General features: G+C 42.3%; 1 protein-coding gene, 1 long non-coding RNA gene and 2 other non-coding genes across 5 annotated transcripts in view; 3 read left to right on the top strand and 1 right to left on the bottom strand.

The window, feature by feature from the left end:
* polr1a (RNA polymerase I subunit A) overlaps positions 1-21,996 on the top strand; it is a 36,349-nt gene that overhangs the window by 289 nt on the left and 14,064 nt on the right. For both annotated transcript variants that reach the window (XM_085472781.1, XM_085472778.1), the window contains exons 2-24: positions 317-425; positions 643-738; positions 842-991; positions 1,264-1,374; positions 1,544-1,629; positions 2,205-2,293; positions 2,540-2,620; positions 3,325-3,442; positions 3,581-3,722; positions 3,825-3,986; positions 4,069-4,191; positions 4,283-4,510; positions 4,599-4,706; positions 4,782-4,928; positions 6,253-6,444; positions 6,630-6,779; positions 6,913-7,096; positions 7,885-7,967; positions 10,556-10,714; positions 11,102-11,200; positions 11,310-11,462; positions 12,671-12,753; positions 13,228-13,393. In XM_085472781.1, the coding sequence (XP_085328907.1) occupies positions 317-425; positions 643-738; positions 842-991; positions 1,264-1,374; positions 1,544-1,629; positions 2,205-2,293; positions 2,540-2,620; positions 3,325-3,442; positions 3,581-3,722; positions 3,825-3,986; positions 4,069-4,191; positions 4,283-4,510; positions 4,599-4,706; positions 4,782-4,928; positions 6,253-6,444; positions 6,630-6,779; positions 6,913-7,096; positions 7,885-7,967; positions 10,556-10,714; positions 11,102-11,200; positions 11,310-11,462; positions 12,671-12,753; positions 13,228-13,393 (3,019 nt within the window). The remainder of the gene's footprint in view (positions 1-316; positions 426-642; positions 739-841; positions 992-1,263; positions 1,375-1,543; positions 1,630-2,204; positions 2,294-2,539; positions 2,621-3,324; positions 3,443-3,580; positions 3,723-3,824; positions 3,987-4,068; positions 4,192-4,282; positions 4,511-4,598; positions 4,707-4,781; positions 4,929-6,252; positions 6,445-6,629; positions 6,780-6,912; positions 7,097-7,884; positions 7,968-10,555; positions 10,715-11,101; positions 11,201-11,309; positions 11,463-12,670; positions 12,754-13,227; positions 13,394-21,996) is intronic.
* On the top strand, positions 8,052-8,188 carry LOC146717200 (small nucleolar RNA SNORA5). The gene has a single exon (XR_014915868.1). It is a non-coding gene; the product is annotated as a small nucleolar RNA SNORA5 (small nucleolar RNA).
* LOC146717199 (small nucleolar RNA SNORA5) lies at positions 13,664-13,777 on the top strand. Its single transcript, XR_014915870.1, has one exon. It is a non-coding gene; the product is annotated as a small nucleolar RNA SNORA5 (small nucleolar RNA).
* On the bottom strand, positions 14,318-17,740 carry LOC146717198 (uncharacterized). The gene is made up of 2 exons (XR_014922932.1): positions 15,135-17,740; positions 14,318-15,041 (listed from the first exon to the last, which is right to left on the bottom strand). It is a non-coding gene; the product is annotated as an uncharacterized LOC146717198 (long non-coding RNA).

The following is a 21,996-nucleotide window of genomic DNA, read 5'->3' as shown; positions in this document are numbered from 1 at the left end:
TCCCAGTATGCTGTGATAAAGAACGTGTCATCGAGTAAACACAGATATGCACCTATTCGGAACAGACCCAAGAGCTGCTAGAAATTCAGTATAACTGTAGTAAAGACATAATGCATCGATAATAACGTCAAAAATGTCTGATCTGAACTTTCTTTATGTACCATGATTCAAAAATAGCCAGTGAAACCTTGTTGTGCCCCTGTCATGACTAATGTCCTCTTAATTTCCAACAAGCTGTTGTGTGAAAGCTGAGGTTTGGTTTACAAACTGGTGCATTTCTAATAATCTATGTATCTTGCGAATTTCCTTCATGCAGAAAGTTGAGTGTGAAAGCCATCACTAACTTCAGGTTCCTGGATGGTGTTGGGAATGTGGCCCCAAACGGCTTGTATGATCTGGCTCTGGGACCAGCAGACATCAAAGAGGTAAGATCTTCAGATGTGATGATGCATTTGTCACAGATTAGTCCGTACCATTTTATTTCCCATTTAGGTTTTATGCCTGTACAGCTTAAGTTTCAGGAAGTAATCCACCAAAAAGGGCTCATAATGTTCTGGAATCTGTAGATTTTGGAATAAATAATGATCAGCTGAATGTGTTGTTTTCATGTGTTCATGGTTGTGTGTTGCTGCTTTTACCCAGGTGTGTTCAACCTGCTGTCAGGATTTCAACAACTGCCCAGGCCACCTTGGACACATAGAGTTACCTCTACCTGTGTATAATCCATTGTTCTTTGATGTAAGCGTTTCACATGCACACATACACGCTTACAAAGAGTAGCAGTGTTAAGCATCTGCTTTTCCTTCCTCACCTTAATGTCTGCGCTGACCTCTCTCTTCAGAAACTCTACCTGCTGATCCGTGGCTCGTGCCTGGCGTGTCACATGCTAACATGTCCTCGAGCAGCCATGCACCTGCTGCTGAACCAGCTCAAGTTATTGGACCACGGAGCCATGCAGGAGGTCTACCAGATCGAACAAGTTCTCGGCCAGGTGGGTTCTGCACTCACGATGGCATGAAGTGCACCGACACAGGGCCAGGTGTAGTAAACGGAGCAAACTAGTTTTGACAGGTGTGGTTAGTTTTACAAGGGATTTAAAAAAAAATTAACCGAGTTTGGACTCTTGCAGCAGCTTCTCCTACGATGGGGTCTTTCACTGTTTTGTTTTTTCACTTCTGCTTCTCTGTGCTTTGTAATTATCACAGGTCAGTGTTAGTCTCTTTATGTTTGATTCATTTGACTCTGTGTGTGTGTTTGTGTTAGTACATGGAGGAGAATGTCAAAGCGACTGTCGATGAGGTCGTGCAGGTGCTGCAGGTGTTTACAGACGCCACAGTTGGAATGAACGCAGCGACTTCAGAGAACACCAAACCTGTGAGTACACACTTACAGACTCATGAAGGAATGCATGGAGATGTTTTGTGAATGAAATAAAACCGCACGTAAATCAGATTGCGATGTGCATTTGTGTCAGCTGTGCAGTTTTTCTGTTTATTTGGCATGTGTGTGTGTGTGTGTGTGTGTGTGTGTGTGTGTGTTTCAGATTAAGCACTTGGTTGAGAAGAAAGGCAGTTTGATTAACGACTTCTGGAAGATCCATATGAAAACCAGGAAGTGTCCTCACTGCGGGTAACTCGATGGAATGCACACATCTGTCACTGATATTCATCCTGTTTATGATTTCAGCAAATAGTGTCTTTACTGGATGTCAGTGTTGAAAAGTGTTGCTCTAAAGTCGTCTTCAAGTCAAAGTTTAATCATCCCTCGCTGTAATGTAATACATGATAATGGAGAGGTTTATACTTACATATAAACAATATATTCTCCCTTATTGTGACGTAGGGACGACCGTGGCTCAGGGGGTTGGGAATTGCATCTGTAATCGGAAGGTTGCCGGTTCGAACCCCGGCTTGGACGGTCTCGGTCGTTGTGTCCTTGGGCAAGACACTTTACCCTACTTGCCTACTGGTGTTGGCCAGAGGGGCCGATGGCGCGATATGGCAGCCTCGCTTCTGTCAGCCTGCCCCAGGGCAGCTGTGGCTACAACTGTAGCTGCCTCCACCAGTGTATGAATGTGAGAGTGAATGAATAGTGGTATTGTAAAGCGCTTTGGGTGCCTTGAAAAGTGCTATATAAATCCACTCCATTATTATTATTATTATTATTATTATTATTAGTCATGCACTCTGTGTGTGTTTGTGTAGTTGTGGCAGGTCTACAGTGCGTCACGAACACAACAGTAAGCTGATTGTCACGATGCCATCAGGAGCTCAAACCAGTGACAAAACTGAAGGTGAGCAGTGTTTTCAGGAAATGCAGATAAACAGACAAAACACAGCACAGTCCGCACACGTGGCACAAAATCAAGCTGACTGTTAGCTCGACGGCTGCTGCGTAACTTGCCTTTTCTGTCATGCAGTTTCACTGCTGAACAAATGTCTGGTTAATTGTGATTTGTGGTGGACTTGATATACGTCTGTTTTAGTGGTGGCTGCACGCACCTCCTCTCACTCTGATCCATAACCATGTCTCCCTGCAGAAGATCTGCTGCGTGGAAAGAGAGTCTACATGACTGCCAGCACTGCTCGAGAGCACGTCAACAAAGTGTGGGAAAAGGAAGGTAGGCCAGAAATAAAGGCTCCAGGTTACATGTTTAAGGCTCTTCTAAGCCCCTCCCTCCAGACACACGCAGACACATTCACCCACATGTCTCTTGTGGATTAAAAGTCAACCCTGACTTTCAGCTGCATGTGAGATTTAAAGTCTTTTCTCCCAGATCAGCGTGTACTGCTTAACCTGTGATTTAGTAGGAAAAAAACCTGTGATTGGCCAAAGCGTCCCATTAAGACAAGAGGGAACTTCAGCTGCCTTTCAGCTCTGTCAAACTTCATTGTGCTGGAAGGTTGTTGTATATTAAAATATGATGCTTATTCCAGTTTCAGTGAGGAGATTACAGCATTTCTGAGTATTTGAAGCTGGACGTTTGGTTTGGGGGTGTGTTAGAGAGCCAACATGAAAGAAGCTGCTCGTTACATATGTGTAAAATGCAATGTAACAAGTTTAAAAAAAGAGAGAGATCGCTTTGGCTTTTACTATTGTTTATTTTTGCTCTGCATTTATTAAGAACGTGCTCATGCTCTCATACAAATACATGTATAACGTGGCCAGTCATAAAAATACCTGAGTGCACACCTTACAGTCACGAAACTTTAGTGTGTGTGTGTGTGTGTGTGTGTGTGTGTGTGTGTGTGTGTGTGTGTGTGTGTGTGTGTGTGTGTGTGTGTGTGAGCAGAATTCAAAGCACTACTTGTGTTATTTCTTCAGGTTTCTTCCTCAAGTGTCTGTTCTCTGGGCTGGAGGAGTGCATGTGGTCCAAAGAAGGGGGAAGCAGTTTCTACCCTGACCTCTTCTTCCTGGAGCTGCTTGTGGTCCCGCCATGCAGGTACAACATTACACAGTTGGCACAGTAGCACCTGTTTGTTTTACACTGAAACACCTACCACTCCGACCTGTAATCTGTTACTGCTGTACGAGCAGCTTATTTTTATTCAAACACTACACTCCTCATCTCCCCCGTCAGGTATCGTCCAATCAATCGCCTGGGTGACCAGATGTTTACTAACGGTCAGACAGTGAACATGCAGGCTGTCATGAAGGACTGTGACATCATAAGAAAACTCCTGGCCCTCATAGCTGGCGAGAAAATTGTCCCGGAGACAGAGGTGAGTCGGAGACGATGAAACATGAAGAGTGTAAGAAGCTGAGCAGCTGAAGCGTTTCTTCCATCCAGATTGTGATGGCAGAGTGGATGTGGTTCTTTTCAGGCTGTCGAGCAGACGGACCAGTCGTTTCTGTCCGGGATCCTGGGAGCGACTCTAACAGATAAACTGTACAACGTGTGGGTCCGCCTGCAGAGCCACGTCAACATCGTCTTTGACAGCGACATGGACAAACTGATGACAGAGAAATACCCTGGGATCAGACAGGTACCTCACTGCACACCAGCACGAGCACAGCTGACCAGGGTTTAGGCAAGTAAACCTTACAGTTTCTCACATTACGTTACAGATCCTTGAGAAGAAAGACGGATTATTTCGGAAACACATGATGGGCAAACGTGTGGACTACGCCGCAAGATCTGTCATCTGCCCAGACATGTACATAGGCACCAACGAGATAGGAATACCTATGGTACATCCCTACCTTTGTTAAAGAAGACGAGATCAAAATGGTATCAGGACTGGAGCTCAAAGTTTTCTGGCTGTTTTGTGTATCCGTGCAGGTTTTCGCCACCAAGCTGACCTACCCTCAGCCAGTCACTCCCTGGAATGTGAAGGAGCTCCGGCAGGCCGTTCTCAACGGGCCCAACGTCCACCCCGGTGCCTCCATGGTGATAAACGAGGACGGCAGGAAAACCATCCTCTCCCCTACCTGCCTCGCACAGAGGGAGGCGGTGGCCAAGGAGCTGCTGACACCCTCTCCAGGTCCACGCAAGATGCCCATGAAGATCGTAAGTCAGCTGCGTGGATTGAAACAGCAGTCAGTCACAGATTTAACGCCCTGCGTGAGCGCTCACTAGCTGCGTTTCGTCTGCTCAGGTGAATCGACACATAAAGAACGGAGATGTTTTGTTGCTCAACAGACAGCCGACTCTGCACAGACCCTCCATCCAAGCCCACTGTGCACGCATCTTACCAGGAGAGAAGGTAGCTCCGAGCCCCTCAGCCGCTGTGCTTTGTGGATTACTTTGATCTGTACTTGATCTCAACTCGATCTTCCAGGTGCTGAGGCTCCATTATGCCAACTGTAAAGCTTACAATGCTGACTTTGATGGGGATGAAATGAACGCTCACTTCCCTCAAAGTGAGCTGGGCCGAGCTGAGGCCTACACGTTAGTCAGCACTGACCAGCAGTACCTCGTCCCCAAGGTATGTGTGTGTATGCAGACAGTACACAGGATTAACACTGCAGCCCGACAGTCTCAGGGATTATAGCTGCAAAACGTTATAAACAGACTGGATTATACATGTAAGACGACCACGAATAAAAACCCTCTAAACTTCTATTATTTCTAATGGCCAGCAGGGGGAGACTCCTGCTTATGGAAATAGAGCCTCTGGTTTTAATGACTCATGTATGGAAGCCCGTTTCTGCCACAAAAATTTTAAAAAAGTATCCATAACTTGAAATTTTGAGTTGTTTTCTTGAAACTTGGCGTTAGCTCTGCCCATCAGTGATCTACCTGAATGAGGTCATTTTCTTGTTACCCGGAAGGATATGGCGCAGACTAACGTGCACTCAAAACCGGATCGCAACAAATCGGCGCTTTTGAGAGTACGTTTGCTGATATTAACGCCATGTGATTCAGCTAATAACACAAGAATTTCATCATTTGTGAAGCCACGCTGAAAATACTCAGAAATGTGTGCATTCATGACTGGCTGCAGTACTGCTAGCTTAGCATAGCATTTGTAGCCGAGGGCTTCAGCTTCTGGGTAACAAGGAAATGACGTCATTGACGTAGGTTACTGATTGGGCAGCGCTAACTCGAAATTTCGAGTTACTTTTCTCAAAATTTTGAGTTAATAAGTCAAAATTTATTTACTTTTTTGAGAAAGATGAATTTGTTTTGTTTTGTTATTTTTAGTGGCAGAAACAGGCTTCCATATCCATGAGCTTAGCAATAACCTTCACTTTTACTCAAAGACGGACTGATTTAATTTTTAACGATCAAGTTGCGTAACCTTGAATGACTTTTGGATCTAAGTACATCAGGTGACCTGTATTTGTGGAGTAAGGGAAGTTGTGGCCTTAAGAGATCAAAAGTCTTTATTTAGGTGTGCATAATTATTAGGCAGCTTCTTTTGGGCCAAAACAATAAACTTAATAGACTTTAAAAAGGCAAAAAAAAAGTCTTTCAGAGGGATGCAGCATTGTTGAAATAAGATATTGGTGTGTGATCACAGAAACCCAACCCTAGTCAACACGATCACAAGAATTGTGTTGGCGTTAAAAAGACAAATTAACCGGCGAGGTGCAGGCGGGGTTCTGGTCTGGACTGGCGTTACTAAAGATGAGCTCGTTGGACCTTTTGGGGTTAAAGACTAAAACTCAACTCCCAAACCTGATTCTGGTTTTTATGCAGGACAACGCTCCATCGCGTGCATCGAAGTACTCCACTGTGAATCTGGAGTAAGGGCCTCCTTCCTCTCATGAACTGCAGGTTGTACCTTCTCATTCTTCTCTCCTCAGGATGGTAAACCTTTAGCAGGCCTGATCCAGGACCACATGGTGTCAGGAACAAGGATGACAATACGAGGCTGCTTCTTCACCAAAGACCAGTACACTGAGCTGGTGTACAGAGGGCTGACTGACAAACCGGGCAGGGTGAAGTTACTTCCTCCAGCAATACTCAAACCACAGCAGCTATGGACGGGAAAACAGGTGAGCGAACGTACATTTGAGTTTTGGTTTTAATAGAAGCTTTTCAGCGTGATGCTGGAAGCTGAACGAAAGAGTTTAGTCAAAGGTCAGCGTGTTAATTATCCATCGTCTTGAACTCTAATAGTAAAAATAAGGAATTCATGGCTTCAACATCTCTTGTGTGATGATTTCGGTGCTCCTCATAGGTGGTGTCGACCCTCCTGCTGAATGTGATCCCAGAGAAAGCTGTGCCTCTCAACCTGGCTGGCAAATCAAAGATTCCTAGTAAGGCGTGGATCCAGGTCCCACCACGAGCCACTCCAGGGTACCAACCCGAGAGCATGTGTGACTCTCAGGTATGTACACTCTTCGAGCCAAAAGTACTCGAATTACTCAGTTACTAAAGGAGACCAGGGATCTTGTATTTCTGATTTGGTTTGTGGCATTGACGCTTGCTTCTCCTCTTCTTTCGAACGTCTTTGTGTTCAGGTGGTGATTCGTCAGGGGGAGCTGTTAGTTGGGGTTCTGGACAAAGCTCATTATGGCTCCTCGGCTTACGGTTTGGTGCACTGCTGCTATGAGCTGTATGGAGGGGAAACCAGCGGCAAACTGCTCAGCTGTCTGGCTCGACTCTTCACTGCATACCTGCAGCTCTACAGAGGCTTCACTCTGGGTAAGAACCCGGATACTGACCAGTGTTCTTCGTTCCTCCCCTGAACCCTGTTAGTATTACTGCAATCACACAAATGTGTCAGGTACACTGAGAGCAACCTGGAGAAAGATTCTGCACACTCGAGCTGTCCTTTGGTCAGATGAGACTAAACTAAGAAACGCTGCTGATGTTTGGAGAACGCAGGAAGAGAGAGACCACAGGGAAGCACGGTGGTGGGACTATTATGCTGCGGGGACGCTTCAGTGTGTCTGGAACTGGGAATCTCATCAAGGTGGAAGAAACCATGAAGGATGTGTGAAGATTTTGAAACACAACTTTAAGCAGTGTGTCGTCCCACATGACAACGACCTAAACACACGTCCTGGTGAAGAACAACCTCCAGAAGTTCAAAGTGAGCGTTGCTGACTGACCTGCACAACGTCCTGACTTTAAAATCTGTCGGGTGAACCAAAGACCAGGGTCCTCGCTAGAAGGCAGTTAAATCTGGAGGATCTGGAGAGGTTTGCCAGAGAAGGACAGGCTGGGGTTGCTCCAGAGACGTGCATGAGACGACTGCAGGCTGTTAGCCAGCATAAAGGATGCACAACTGCATCATCATTTTCATCCTGGTAGTTTTTGGTTTTAGGGGAAAAAATAATGTAACCATCCAGCATAAAGGGATATATTAAAAATTCCTTGCTCTGTTTACCAGCACTTGGGAAATGATTGCTAAATGCTGATGATTCACCTGTTTGTCAGTTGTGTACAAGGAACAGAAACACTAACTTTTTCCTTTGACCTGTGCCCAGGTGTGGAGGACATCCTGGTAAAACCAGGCGCCAACAAGCGGAGGAAGAAAATTATTAAGGAGTCGCTGAAGATTGGAACCAAAGTGAGTAAAGCTAATGTGGTCTTCACTGAACAGCCTGCAAGCATGAACGCACGCTCTACATTTGACACCACAGAGAGACTAAACTGCAGCTTTGTCAAATTCAGTGCTTCCTCCTTCCTGGACGCCACTGGCCAAAATGGCTGCCACAGTAAAGGTGTAGTTCATGGGCCCCATGGTGCTGGAAAATGGCCTGTGGGGATAAATATGTACTACACACAGTAATTATATTACGCTTACCTGTACACAGTCATTAAGTGTCTGTGTGTAAGGCTGTTTCCAGTTCTGCTGTGTCCACAATAACGCTTCTACAACGCTGACGTTTCAGCAGGCAGCTGGGTTTATAAATCACTGGGAAAACACGTGTTATAAGACTCGTTCGTACTGAGGACGTGCGAATGCAAACATCAGTGAAACACTGTGCTCGTAGGCTGAATGTGGGAATGACAAGAATGAGATGAAAGCAGTTCATGGCTGTGGTGAGATGTGAGAGCCACAAAGATCAGATGAGAGGGTGTGGAATGGTCTGTAGTGTGCAGTGTGACACTGTCAGCTATAGTGGATGTGGCTAATTAATGGGGAAAAAGGAAGCTGTGTTTAGCTGTTAACCACTATAGAAACGTGCTCTTAATAAATGAATCTGTGTTATCTGCAGGGTTCCATAAAAACTGAGTTTTCTAAGGAGAGCGCTAGCAAACACGCTTTGCTTGTGAGTGAAAAACAACAGTCATTGGTGAAAAAAGAAAAAAATCACTCCTTCCCTGTTGGTGGAAAAATGTACCATGTCGACCAATCAAAAAAATGATATGGCAACATGTGGCATCTGGTTGTTTGGGAAGAGAGGGAAGCTTTAGGAGTGAGCGAAAGAGAGAGAGACAGTTTTGATACATGAGAGATTAGTGACGTTTATCGTGTTTGGAGTCTCAAGTTAGTGTGTTGTCTTGTGTAGTTAGTGTGTGGTGTAGTCGTTGTTTTGTTTTGTGTGTCAGTTCTACTAGTGAACGTCACAGTTGCTGCCTTAAAGCCACCAAAGGCAGATTGCAGCGTAAACGCTGAGTGACACAGCTGTTGTCAGACCTGCATGTTTATCCCTGTGCTGTTCTCATATGTGTTAGAGTGACACAAACTATTTTTTAGAGGTGGGAATCACCAAACATCCCACGATACGATATTATCACAATACTTAACGCACGATACGATATTATTGCAATTTTTTAAAAATATTTTGCAATATTCAGATTCTGTACATAAAGGTAAACTTTATCAATATTCATTTTATCTAATATCAAAGTCTCGCACTCAGTCTTTCTCTCATTTCAGTCAGTTTTATTGTTGACAAACTGAACGGTTTGTGCCACAGTCTAGTCCAACTTAACTGAATGCAACCATCTGGTACAATTATAGCTATTCTGAACTATGCAATATGAAAACTATGCAGCCCCTTCAGCAACTGAAGAATTTGAAAGTAAATTAAAACAAAATATAATTTTACATTAAATAAAAAAGTTTTAAACTTAATTAAAATAAAACATGTCTTAAATTAAAATAAGTAAACTGTCATGTTTATTGCTGCCAAAAAAAACACATTTGGACAGTGAAGGAACGTCAGGATTCTTGCTCAGAAAAAGGATCAACATGCTCTGAAGTCAGAGTTCCAGTCCACAAAAACTTTTTTTGTAACAAAATATCGATTTCTGCTGTCCCTGTATCGATACATTATTAGCAAAGAAAATATCACGATACTACACAATATCGATTTTTTTCCCCACCCCTACTATTTTAGGAGTTGTATAAATAGTTTTTGTGCCTTCTTATTTGATGCAGAACAGCTGATTGTTCTGTAAATAATTTTAAATGGTTATATAAAAAACGTCTGAGCCTTGGCTGTATTTTTAGGTAAATAATACCAAATAACTTTGTTGTTTGCAAAAATTTCTGTTTGCATTTCAAGTTATCAAAATGATTCGCTAAACATGTTTTTGGTTTTTACAGTCAAAAATATCACTTTCTACTCATATTTTAAATTTTGTCTGAATTTAGATAAATTGTGCTGATACAGTTTGTCAACAGGAGAAGAATATCTCTAACAAGTTGATTTGTTCACATTGTCACATCTTAATTTTTAAGTGAAATGTGCATTTTGAGTTTATACATGATGTATATAAGGCGACCGTTTCCTTTTGCAGTACCGGTATTTTTGTGTGGTTCGTTTTTCTATTTCTCAACAAAAGGTGAACGAAGGTGTTTAAGTTCACCGAGGATGGTTTGTTTTAATTTTCACATGGTCTTACTGAAGTGATGCGAATTGAAACATGCATTCTTTTTTTTCGGGGGGGCATGTGCTGGAAAAGCTTGAAAAGGGACCTTGAAAGTGCTTAAAAAGTGCTTGAATTTGACCCTGAAAAAGGCCTATGAACCCTATATCTGCTTCACTCACATTATGGTGATAATAATCTGCAAGTGGTTGCTGCATTAGGTGATTTCCAATAGGGGGCAGCAAAGTCTACATATTTTCAGATTGTCCACATGGTGGCTTTAAAGATTCGGTGCTTTATTATTTTTGTTTTTCCTTTTTTCTTTTTGTCATTCAGGCGCTCCAGGCTGCTTTTAATCTGCCCTCCAATGTGGACCAAGCCGAGGCTCAGAGTCGCTGGCAGGATGCTCACCTCAACCCAGACCAGAGAGACTTCATCACGGCCGACCACAAGTTCAAAGAAGTGGCAAACCAAGTCAACAATGATATCAACAAGGTAACCTGTCACTGCTGTTTCAGAGCCACGTTGTTCCTCCTTTGTTTGCTTTAAGAATAGAAGGTTTAATGGTCCAGTCACATGTCTGCGTCGTTGCAGAGGAAGCGTCTAAAGAAACTCATTTGATTTGTTTCTGAATGTGTAAAAATGTATGTCAGAAAATGTCTAATCTCATCCTGTATATCAGATCAGTTGATTTATTGTTGGGCTCTAGTGTTGTCATGATTGGTTATTGAGACTGTTTTTAACAACATTATAGATTTATCCATTTTAATTGCATCTTCTAAAGCATTAGATCGTTCCTTTCTATAACTCAGACACCCTCAGACAGGTTTCACTCCGTGTTTGGTTTAATGCAGTGTGCACGTTGTTTTGTATGCTGGTTAGGTATGTATGCCAGTTGGACTACACACCTCTTTCCCAGACAACAACCTCCAGCTGATGGTCCAATCAGGAGCCAAGGGGTCTACAGTGAACACCATGCAGGTACGGCCCTCCCCCTCGCTCTCACATTCACCTTGGCTTTCCTTTTGATTTGATAGCCAGGTGTGTTAAGCTACAGATGTCCTGACCTGTGTGTTGGTGTGTGTTTCAGATTTCCTGTCTGCTTGGTCAGATTGAGTTGGAGGGCCGTAGGCCTCCACTGATGCCCTCTGGGAAATTCTTGCCGTGCTTCCAGCCCTACGACCCTGCGCCCGGTGCTGGAGGCTTTGTTTCTGGAAGATTCCTCACAGGCATCAAACCACAGGTAACGTTTAAAAGTCACTTTTACATGATAGCTCCTTTTGTGCGGCCAGGTTAAGTTTTTTTTTTATAACGTTACTTAAGGAGGTAGACTTTGATATTTTGAACATTTAGCTGTCTTGTAGATTTAGATACATCCACACTCAAACGTTTAAGACTGCTTGAAAAATGGCAAAAAATCATATTTTCATTTTCGTACACCCCCCAAAACAGAAATCAAAAGTTGAGACATGAACTCAGTGATGAGGAGCTTCATTGTTATTATTGATCACTTCAAAAATTCGTTGCGGCATGCTTGATGTAAGCGTTTCCATGAGGTGAGCGAAGTTTCTCCAAGTGTTGAAGACGGCCGCATGAAGGGCGTCTGCTGTCTGGAACTGTCGTCCGTTTCTGTAAACTTGCCATCCATCCCCAAAGGTTCTCAGTTGGATTTAGAACACGCAGGATGGTCCAAAAGAGTGATGTTACTCTCCTGAAAGAACATTGTGTACTGTAGCGTTGTCCTGTTGAAAAACACAGGCGTTACCACACAGACAAGGGTCACATAAGAGAAGAAAACTCTCTGCCACCTTTCAGTGTTGCATGTTTGGTCCAAACGGTTGATTCTGTGGCGTCCAAGGAGACGAGGCCTTTGAAGACATTTGTTTTTGAAGCCCTTCAGTCTCAGATGCCATCTGATGGTTATAGGGCTGCAGTCGGCACCAGTAACGGCCGACTGGACCATCAAGACACTGGAGGATTGTCCAGTGTCTTGATGGACAGCCAATTGGATCCTCCGGCTCAGTGCTGGTGAATTTTTTTGGGGTCTTCCACTTGAGGTTTTTGTTCCATAACCCTCAGGATCATTTAAGAAATTACTTACCTCAGCTGTGATGGCGTGCTGTGAGAGACCCTATGCATTGAGGGTGGCTCACACTCATACCATAAAAGAACCACTGGAGTTCAACCCACCGAGACCACTTCCTGTAAAGGATCCCAATGCGGTTGTTCTCATTTTATGCTCTATAGAGAGAGCTAAACCTCGCTGCTAAGAGCAGCTCCTTAGAGTTCAGGTTTGCTGCTGATGGTTTTTTTTTAAAGTAAACTCTGCTTCTGTTGGGCACAGTTGAAAGATAATAAAGGCAAATATGAGGCACCTGATCAGAGTCTGGAGTGGCACAGCACAGGATTTGAATACTTTCTTCCTTTATGATGCATTTCTTTCATCCTCAGGAGTTTTTCTTCCACTGCATGGCTGGCAGAGAAGGACTGGTCGACACGGCCGTGAAAACATCCAGATCAGGATATCTGCAAAGGTAACAAAAGTTTTACTAACACAAGCCCCAAAAAACACAGAAATGCTCCCCGTGTCTGTCTGGGGCAAGAAATCCAAATATTATACGAATTTTACTCACTGTTGTTTTGGCTGGCAATGAGTGCTGTGCAAATGAAACATTATTCAAATCTGAGTTCACAGGATTTCTGAACAGCATTCATATGTGCACTGCTTTGAGCTTTGTAAATCTCTTTGCATGCCAGCGTGGTCGGATAAAGCATTAGTCTTCGTTTTGGAGTGAACACAAACAGAGATGATTTGTAACCAGAAACCCTGTTTTGATATGAGATTGAGAAGCAAGTTGATTTGATTTCAGAGGGAAATGTTGCTTCCATGTGGCAATGTGTGGAAGTGAGCAGCAGAGAATATCAAACGCAGGTGTTTCAAACACAGTGTAAGGTCATTAATATGGCACATCTGCCCCTCTGCCTTCTTCAAACCATTTCCTCTGCAGATGTGTCATAAAACATCTGGAGGGTTTGGTAGTGCAGTACGACCTGACGGTAAGAGACAGCGATGGCTCTGTGGTCCAGTTCCTGTACGGCGAGGACGGACTAGATATCCCCAAAACTCAGTTCCTGCAACCAAGACAGTTCCCCTTCATAGAAGACAACTATGAGGTACGAACACAGCGAGGATGTGAATGGTAATCTGAGACGGTTCACATATCAAGGTAGTGCTGCAAAGCTAAACTTTACCAGCCATGGCTGATGATACACGCATGGCTGGCTCAGTGTTTCATCATCTGTGTACTGTCTGCGTACAGCTCGACAAGTTATAAAAAGGTTTTGATGGTAAACGACTTGTTAACCGCAACCTTAACTTTGCACACAAACCATTTGTTGATTCACAGCCACATTACAGCTCCCTGTGATAGTGCTGTGGAAGATCGCAGCCAAATTCAGTGCTCCCCCCTCTGTGGTTGGTACTGGCCAAAATGGCTGCTACAGTGAAGGAGCAGGTCATGGGCCTCGGTGGGGGATAAATATGTACTGCATACAAGCACATTAGTGCTCAGCAACTCAGATAATACTGTGCAGTTTCCATGACGATTTGTTGTATTAGCCCAGCTGTTAACAAAACTATAAATATTTGTTAACTGTTAGCTTAGTTTAGCATGAAGCTACAAAAAGAAAGCTAAGCCACATTAATCTGAATGCGCCCAGACTATGGCGTTATTATTTTAGTGCCTCTTTTGTGAGCGCACGTAAAAATATTTGCAAGTGCAAATGTTGTATTTTGAGAAGAAAGTTATTTTGAGCTAAGAAAAGTTTAATTTGAGCAAACAAAATTCATTGCTGCGTGCAAGAAGTCTGTTTCAGTGTTTGCTAATATCCATATACATATGCAATAACAGCCCCTCGCGCTCAGATCTCTGCTCTGTGTGCTCACAGACATCTGCACACCTGCTCTCAGTGTGTCGCTCGCGCTCTCAGCAGCTTTCCTCCGTGCACGCTCAACTCTTTCTGTACGCCGTTATAAGTGTGTGTTGGGGGAAAACTCTGTAAAAAACCCAGGAGAAATAAAGACACAATGAGACAAAGTTACTTTCTTTATCAAACGTGTACACGGGTGAGCTGCTAAGAACAACTCACACCATGCACAGTGGCTTGGTAATTTTTATAGGCACAGAGCACAGAGACAGTGAGAACAGGATAACAAATAATAAACAGATAAAATAAAACAACTCCATATATGGCGCTAGTCTCGTCAGCAGAGAGCTAGGGAAGATAAAACAATCTAAAACAATATGTCCCAGAAACAAGATGTGTTTGCTGGGAAAGTCTAAAAAGATAATTCTAAACTAATCTAACCATAGGCAAAGGGCAGACAAAAGGCATCTTTGTACATTTAAAAGAAGGTAAAGAAACATAGAATCATTTTTCCTGTAACATTCCCTCCTGTTTTAACTTATTTTAAATGTATACAACAATTGTCTGTGAAGGTTATTTATTAAGCATCTTTAGCAATTTTTTAATTTTCAAAATGTCAGCATAGCAGAAATGGAAGTCATTTGGTCTAAAGAATAAAACAAAAGAAAATAATAAAAAGAAAAACATAGTAAATGAAAATCATAGTAAATGAAATAACAAGTGGAATAAACAAGAAAAAATAATAAAACTAAAACTACAAAAAATAAAAGGATGAAAACTAAAATGAAAACTTTGTATTTAAAAATGATGAAAACCTAATATGTAAAATGAAAACTTCAAAAAATACAAGGATGAAAACCTTATATTTAAAATGATGCAAACCTTAAATTGAAAACTTTATATGTAAAATGATGAAAACTTCATATTTAAAATGAAAACTTTAAAAAAAAATAAAAGGATGAGAACTTCAAAAATAAAAGGATGAAACCTTTATATTTAAAATGAAAAACTTTATGTTTAAAACTGAAAACTTCAAAAAATAAAGGGATGAAAACCTGCATAACCTACTAATGTTTTAATCAGTGCGTGATCACTTGACAAGTCATTTTTAATCACCACGTCATTCATTAGCAGTTATTACAAGTTCTCCTCTAACAGAATTGCAACGGGATGCTGTTCTTCTTGAGGCACGGCAACATAAACAGTCATTGTAGTTGTTATCATCTTTGAAATCATTACTCTTAGACATGGCGGTGTAGCTGCTCCAGATGTGTGGTCAGTGACATATTTTTGCAGAATGGACAAATTCTGCAAAGCTTCATAAATGTCTCCTCCAGTTTCGTATCCATCAGGGATAAAAGTGCAACATGTTTCCCCGATCAGCTTGCAAACTCCTCCTTGTGATGCTGTTAGCAGGTCTAGTGTCAGTCTGTTCTGCAGCACCATCGTTCTGATGGCCTGCTGTTCTCCTGCTAAGGCGGTTCCCAGGGTCTTAGTCAAGTTGATGTGTCGTAGCAGAGCATATCGGTTGATTTCCACATGATCCCGCACCTCGGCAACTCCAATGCCGGGGATCAAGCTCTGTAAGAATTTCACCCCTCCTCAGATGCGAAACTCTGGTTCCTTTACTGCTTGGTGCCGTCCGTGCACATCCTGTCTGGTAATGAGTCTTTGTTTGTAGTATCATTCGGTAGCTGTAGTTGGAGCGACAGTTGAGGCTCATCAGTGTCGCGTTACTGGCACAGGTTTCGTTGAGTGAACAGTCCATACACTTCCTCTCGTTCCTCGGTGGGCAGAAAGTGTATATGTATTTGCATAGCAGTCAGTTTTATTATTCAAGTAAGCTGTAGTGTTCATAAACTGCCACCAAAAGTTAGTGGCGTAGCCATGGGGAAACTTGGTGTACTTTCCTTTGTCATACAGTGTCTGCCTTTTCTTCATATAGCGTGACTTATTGTCCCTCACGGAAGCAAAGATGAGGAGCCCGGCCATGGTCAGGGCCACTGCAGTTATTAAGAGCCACCACCTCATGACGACGGGACACACCCTCCTGTCGCGAGTAGACCCCCCGGCCAGGAAAGCTGACCCCTCCACCGGGCGAGATCACAACAAGTGGGCAAGCCTGCTGTCAGCTGTGTTTAGATGGCTTCACTTACTGGCTCTGATGGATGCAAGATGGTCGTTCCGCTATTTTGCAAGCTCCAGTTTTTCCTTTGGAGCACTTTGATCAGAACCCAGTCACCGGGCTGTGATCTGCAAGACACTTGATAGACATCATTACATTCTTCGTCATTTACAATCATCTCTTTATTTTCCTACAACTTAGACATACATTTTGCTACTGAAATTGTATCTGCCTTTTTCACTGGGTAGATTTCTGGCCACTTTGAGAATACATCTATAACCACTAGGGTGTATTTTTACCCTTGGCATTCATTTAGCTCAATAAAGTCCATATGGATTGTGTGGTCTCAGGTTTCCCTGAGCATTATATTTTTGACACGTCATGCACGTTCTGACAAATTGTTTTGCTGAAGTTTCAAAATTTACAGTGTAGAAATGAGAGTTGACAATACTGGTCAGTCCCCCCGTTGACAAATGCGTACAGCCATGAGTCACTAATGCCGCCATTTTGTGGAGGAATTTTGGCAACACTGGCTTGCCATAACACATCATTAAGTCGTTTGTCAGAACTGCACCGTGTTTTAGCCATTTTGCCTGCTCTGCTGTGCTTGCTGCTTTTGTTCATTTTTCAACACATCCAGTGGAATCTGATGTGTGTTTACTGCCATCAATGTGATGTTTGTGTTTTGTGCCGCCTATTTTGCTGCTCTGTCGGCAAAGTTGTTGCCTGTAGTAATGAAAGAGTCAGTAGGCGTTGTAAGAGGTTGGCATGCTGAACCAGGTTTCCAGTTGGTGTAATCATTCCTCTGTTATGCCAAATTTTTTGCAAAATGATGTACAGCAGAGAAAACATACTGGCTGTCTGTATGTATATTTATTAGTTTGTCTTTGTGTATTTCACTTTCGCGTATCACAGCTATCAGCTCAGCGCTCTGTGCAGAACACGAAGAAGAAAGGGGTTTTGCTTCTATTATTTTACTATCTGTGGTTACTGCGTAACCTACACAATTTCGGCCTGTGCTGTAAGGTCAAATGCTGTTCTCCTAGCTTCCACACTTGCTGATCATAAGGTGGATCTGGGCCTGGGGTTTGTTTAAATCTCAGAATGTTGTGATACTCGGTCGGTTTCTGGAAAGTGGATGTGGCGGGTGTCATTTAGCATGCACTCAGGTTTAATACCAGAAAAGAATGGCATGACTGCTATCTTAAGTTTTGTCAGAGCGTCTCTACCTAGCAAATTTACTGGACACGACGGGTCATATGCATTTAATAAAGCACCTGCGGCCACTTGCTGTGTGTACTAGTTCTAAAAGGGCAGTTAATTGTTGTACAGTTGTGTGGCCTGAAGCTGACTTTACAACTAATTTGTCCTCTACTCCTACAATCTCGTGGGAAGTGACCTTCCTCTCCACGGTTCTAGCAGGCGTTGTCTCTATGTTATCTGCTGTTTCTGCGTGGCTGTCTGCAGCCTTGGTGGTTATGACTTTGCTCGCCTCTCTGTTCCTGATAGCCACCTGCGGATTAGTGTTTTAGTCTATTGTCAACAGTCAGCCTTATTTTGAAGTTACAGAAAGCTTCTTCTTTTTTGTTTGTCTTGGTTTGGGAGAATAGATGCAACACTACATTTTCACTTAAGGCAGTTTTGAATAATTTCTAGTTTTTCAAACAATTCATGGATCTCACACATTTCAAACTTTCAAGTTAGGGTTGTTTCCCATTTATACATATATATATATATATATATATATTTAACTTTGCATTGCTCACAGCTCATAGCTCACAGCTCTAAACCTAGGCATTTTTCAATCATATGCCTAATCACTATGTGTCACTGTGATTCTCAAGTATTGTCACAAGTTCGTTTAAATTCGTTTCCAAAACCAACAAAATAATCAAACAAAAACAAAAAACATAAACATGTCAGGACACAAAAGAAAAAAAAGAAAAATGCTGCCACCCGAACAAGGCAGAAGTCTGCATATGTTGGCTTGTAATAGCATGCAGCTTGTAACATGGTAGACTAATGTGCCTGTGTTAATTCAGCTCCATATTATTGTGTGAAGTTGCACTGGGTTGGGAGTGGTTTTGTGTGTGTCACATTTTTGGTGAGCCAATGGCTGGAATGGGGTTGGACTAATTAGAGGCAGGTGTACTTGATTGCACTGATACACTGGTCTTCTTATAGCCCACACTACAAACACTGCTGTGTTGTTTTGTCTCTCTGTGCAGGTATGTAATGTGATGAAATCAGATATGTTTGGGATGGATGGGTTTTGCCCTATGAATTTTATATTAAGTGTGTCGTTTTGTCTCTCTGTGCAGGCCAGGGCCTATTATATGCCACAACCTAAAGGCAGCAGGGTTGCAGAGGCTTGAGTGACCACTGACTATATGCTTGCAGGGTGGTGGGTCTCCAAGGACAACTTCTAACCCTGTTAAAGGCAACATGTGGGGTGCAACTTGGCCGTGTGGCATAGCTGGCTCTGGCCTTGGGACTGTGTGTTTTTATACAATTCATAAGTGGGACACTGGACTGTTTTGTCTTTTATCTCTTGATATATTTTTCGTCAATAAATTATCTTTTAGAATTTTATTGACTGTCATCTTTTTGCCCACGACTGAGACGGTTGGTCAGACCTAGAGTCTTTCTTTGGGTGTGTTACAGCAGCTTCTGCTCTAAAAGAAACAAAAAAGAAAAAGAAAAGAAAATGTGGAACATGCTCATCAGCTTAGCAGTGTCTACATATTTAATTCAGCTTCTCAATCCTGTAGTTTTAGCTTTTGTCTACAGGGTTTTGCTTATTGGTTGTTATTATAGGTGTGCTCTATATCTCAGCAATGTGTCATTCTAGGATGATAGGTTTCAAGCTGGTCAAGTGCCTCTATGCACTTCATTAGTTTAGTTATTCTCTGTATTGTCTTCATCTCACATGTCATTACACTGAGTTTCAGCAAACCTTAAGCTTGATGCAGACTACTGCTTAACAATTATCCACCTCACATCATAACCGATTAAGGTGCCTCTTCATATTAATATTATGTCATTGTTAATATTATCCTCTTTGTCTTATATAACAGCAATAGCATATTATAATGTTTTATTAGTGTGTACCATTATACTACTCCTGAGCCAATTTGATAGTTAGATCATCTTATTCAGCAAACAGATAATTTAGAATTCATCCAATCTGCGGTCACATTTGTTCTCTCTGTTGCATGGCGGACCAGGCAGTTCTATTATAATATATTATTTATATTTTATTTTGTATCCATCAAGGGCTTCAGATGACCTGCAGAATCATCCTTTTCCCAGGGTGGAGACAGTTACCTTTTCACACACTGTCCTTGGCTGAACAGTGACACAGCCTTAATATACCTTATTTATTTTATTAAAATATTTTCGCGTGAATTATTTGCTTTATATTCATTTTATACATTGTGGGCATGGTCATCATGCCAACCGTGTTTCAATGTTAATATCACTTTACAGGTTGTTATCCTTGCTATTATTAATTTCAAATACTCTAAAGATAATTTCTACTGTAACTTTCCCTTTATTCATCTTTATTTCGTACTTCTTATATTTATATCTACTCAGTGGGGTCTGTTTTCAACCCTTTTAAACTACTACAAAACTACTGTGATCTCTAGTTTTCACTTAATAAGGGATTATTATGTTCTTCCTGATATGGGTGTTGCTGCAGATGCGGCTGCAGGAATGAGTGATGGTTTACTAAAAGGATTGTGGGAACTGCACAGTGTCTCGTCTTCTGGTTTTACTAAACTGGCAGTTGAGTTCTGTTCTTCTGACTGTTTATATTTTGTTTTCTTAAATCTCTCAGTTTACAGACACTGTTTTTGTCCGGCGTCTGGACTTTTCTTTTCTCACCACTGCTCGTCAGCAGGAGTGAGTTTTAATTTCACTTGCTTGATTACCCATCTTATTTATGTATTTACTTATTTTTGTTTAAGTAATATATACACAATACAGCTGCTATCACCTTTGCTGGTATTAGAGACGAGAGTGGTTGCTCACACGCCCTTCTACTTTCGGACTATTTCCAAAAGCGGTGTGAACTTTACGAGACGGAACTCGACCGTTCTCTCAACTCACCAGCACGTCAGTGAATAGCAGTAAAAGAAAAACACAGTAGGAGCAGCTCAGTCTCTTATTGGACCGTGAAAATTCAGCTTGCTCCGTTAATTAAAACAATACACACACACATTCACATTCACACCTATTCGCGCGATCGGAACCCTTATCATAAGGGGAGCTGCCAGTCTTTCTGTAGACGAGCTACTTATTCCCTAGACCCTGTCTAGACCCAGCTGGGGGAGCTACCCAGAGCTCCAAACCTAACCCACAGAAGTGGGGAGCTTCCAGTCGACGAGCTCCAAGCTACCAGCCGACGAGCTACTTTAAACCCACAGAGGTGGGGAGCTTCCAGTCGCGACGAGCTACTTTCGCTATTTTAAATTCCCTGAATTTAAAATACGCTTTTACGCAAGATTGTGTCAGTGTGTCTGTATCTACCTGGTCGGTGTCGCCGGGTCTGGTCCACCTCGATCGGGCCCCACCACCGTGGGTCGCTTTCTAGAACGTTGGCCAAGACTCGAATTTAACGCCCTTGGTCTTTGACCACACACCTAGTGTGTGGGCTGTCGACAGACGAACAACGTGGACTGGTCACGGAGATGGGACACGATGGAGGCGCTCCGGCTCCGAAGGACCAAGAAATGTTGGGGGAAAACTCTGTAAAAAACCCAGGAGAAATAAAGACACAATGAGACAAAGTTACTTTCTTTATCAAACGTGTACACGGGTGAGCTGCTAAGAACAACTCACACCATGCACAGTGGCTTGGTAATTTTTATAGGCACAGAGCACAGAGACAGTGAGAACAGGATAACAAATAATAAACAGATAAAATAAAACAACTCCATATATGGCGCTAGTCTCGTCAGCAGAGAGCTAGGGAAGATAAAACAATCTAAAACAATATGTCCCAGAAACAAGATGTGTTTGCTGGGAAAGTCTAAAAAGATAATTCTAAACTAATCTAACCATAGGCAAAGGGCAGACAAAAGGCATCTTTGTACATTTAAAAGAAGGTAAAGAAACATAGAATCATTTTTCCTGTAACAGTGTGCCACAAAACCAACCAATCACAGACTTGTGATTGGTTGGTTTTGTGGCACATATATATTACATATATATATTATCCATATACACACACATTATTGTGTGTGTATATGGATAATAGCAAACACTCAAATACATTTGCACATAGAAATGAATTTTTTTTGCTAAATTAAACTTTTCTTTATGCAAAATAATTTTCTTCTCAAAATGCAAAATTTGCACTTGCAAATATTTTTACGTGCGCTCAGAATAGAGGCAGAAAATAACGCCAAAGCAGACAGGAACTGATTTGTTTATTGCGCCATTCTTTCAAGCTGATGCTTGGCAGACTCCGGTTGCCTAGGTAACCTTCTACTATATTTTCTAACCTGTCATGTGTGATTATCCTGCGCTCACATTGGTAGTCACCATGTATATTGGGAGTAAATGTCAATGGTCTCTGGTCAACACATCTGTCTGAAATTGCTTCTTACGTGGACAAAGCTTTAAGGAGCCTCCACCATAAGAAGTGATTTGCAGCACAAAGTCAGTGACCTCCAGAAATGACGAGCGAATAAACAGCTGGCGAGTCCCGAGATACACT

This window comes from Copadichromis virginalis, linkage group LG2, assembly GCF_057382275.1.
Source record: "Copadichromis virginalis isolate Kocher_CV1m ecotype Utaka linkage group LG2, C_Virginalis_male_GT1.1, whole genome shotgun sequence".
NCBI lineage: Eukaryota > Metazoa > Chordata > Actinopteri > Cichliformes > Cichlidae > Copadichromis > Copadichromis virginalis.
Note: the sequence above shows the minus strand (reverse complement) of the source record. Positions and strands in the feature narration are given on the sequence as shown.